The following is a 2,025-nucleotide window of genomic DNA, read 5'->3' on the forward strand; positions in this document are numbered from 1 at the left end:
ATATATATATATATATATATATATATATATATATACATATCTTAGTTTGAATAGTCAAATTTATGGCGAGGTAGCAGAATCGTTAGCGCATCGGACAAATGCTTAGAGGCCTTTCGTCTGGCCCTTTACCTTCTGAGTTGAAGTTCCACCGACGTCAACTTTGCCTATCATTCTTTCGGGGTCCATAAAATAAATATCAGTGAGTACCGAGATCGATGTAATCGATTTCTCCCTCCGATTAAAATTGCTGTTTGTACCAAAATTTGAAACCCTGCCGTTGATTACATGTAAATTAGCAATTACCGTGCTTATGCTTTTATTATTTAAATTAAAATAAAAGCAAAGATTATTTATCAGTTAGTAAAACACAGCGCAGACTTCAAAGCACTCTAATCATAGTATCCAATTTCGATCTGCAAAGTTATATTAAAAAGACCGGCCTACAATCGACTTGGGTTTTCCACCCCAACCCCGAGTTGTTTCAATAAAATACCTGTTTTGAGCTCAGGTCCATTCTATTGGCTATGCTATAGTTGTTGTTTTTAGCACATCCCACGGCCACCTGATACCTTCTTCGTTTCTTTGTCACTCTGACACTAATGCTTTTCAATATTTCTCTCCCCATAAACACATTAATGGAATAATGATGCACCCAAGAGTGGTCTGTTGCTGGGATTTAAGCAAAAAATCGGACTGTCCGTATTTTAAGTACTGATGATAAGAAGTGTGTTTCCCAATCACATGATTTTGGGTTCAGTCCCATTGTGTGGCATCTTGGGCAAGTAACTTCTACTATAACCCCAGGCCATTAGGTCAACTGAAGCCTTGATGATCTAGTTTGTGTGTGTGTGTGTGTGTGTTAGTGTCTCCTTTTGTTCGGCATTGTGATAGTTGTGTCACTATCATGGAAGCAGTGTGATTCATCTCAAATCATCATCATCATCATCATCGTTTAATGTCCATTCTCCATGCTGGCTTGTGTTGGACAGTTTGACTGAAGTCTGGAAAGCTTGCGGCTGCACCAGGTTCCAATCTGATTTGGCAATATTTCTACAACTGGATGCCCTTCCTAACGCCAACCACTCCAAGAGTGTCGTGGGTGCTTTTTACATGCCACCAGCACAGGAGCCAGTCAGGCAGCCCTGGCATCAATCACGTTCAGATAGTGCTTTTTATATGTCACCGTCAAAAGAGCCAGTCAATGGGCACTGGAATCGGCCAAATTCTTTCATGAAAATATTTTTTGAGGATATTTATTGATACATTCACAGACCAATATTTCTTTCTTTTTCAGCTTACCGCAAAGAACTGGCTGATGTGAAACAACAGCTTGTGGAAACGGAACAGCTACTGCAAGATGTGTTAAAGAGACAGAGTGCTTTAGTACAGAAAAAGGAGGAGTTGGAGACAATTCTGAGAGAGAGTAGTTCAAAACCAAAGAAAGATGGCAAAGACTGGAGTTTAACAGGTTCATAGCCCTAGTTTATTTGTTTCAGCCGTCTATTAACACCTTCAGTATCTGTGAAATGTTCTGGTCCACCTCTTATTGTTATCCTACCATTTAAGGCAGCGAGCTGGCAGAAACGTTAGCACACTGGATGAAACGCTTAGCAGTATTTTGACCATCCCTATGTTCTGTGTTCAAATTCCGCTGAGGTCGACTTTGCCTATCATCCTTTCAGGGTCAATAAATCAAGTACCAGTTGAGTAGTGGAGTTGATGTGATCAACTATCCCCCTCCCCCAATTTTCAGGCCTTGTGCCTATTCTTTTATTCATTTGTTTTTTTTTCAGTAATTTGACTGAATAATTATACAAAAGGGCTTGGTCAAAATTTTAACTTTTAATGATGGATTATTCAGAGTGTTGATTGGAGTGTGGCCATGGTGGAGCACCTTCTTGAAGGGTTTTAGTTGAACAAATGGACACCTGTACATCTGCTACTCATTCTGTTGTTCCTCACCTTGCTGAACTACTAAGTTGCAGACATGTAAATAAACTAACACTAGTTGACAAAGTGTGTGTG

At 39.7% G+C, this 2,025-nt stretch overlaps 1 protein-coding gene across 1 annotated transcript in view; it reads left to right on the forward strand.

Moving 5' to 3' along the window:
• Positions 1-2,025, forward strand: part of LOC106882388 (ATP-dependent DNA helicase Q1) — a 31,641-nt gene that overhangs the window by 1,015 nt on the left and 28,601 nt on the right. Inside the window, exon 2 of the mRNA XM_052969118.1 lies at positions 1,295-1,468. Within this exon, the coding sequence (XP_052825078.1) occupies positions 1,295-1,468 (174 nt within the window). The remainder of the gene's footprint in view (positions 1-1,294; positions 1,469-2,025) is intronic.

The sequence above is a fragment of the Octopus bimaculoides genome, chromosome 7 (assembly GCF_001194135.2).
Source record: "Octopus bimaculoides isolate UCB-OBI-ISO-001 chromosome 7, ASM119413v2, whole genome shotgun sequence".
Classification (NCBI taxonomy): Eukaryota; Metazoa; Mollusca; class Cephalopoda; order Octopoda; family Octopodidae; genus Octopus; species Octopus bimaculoides.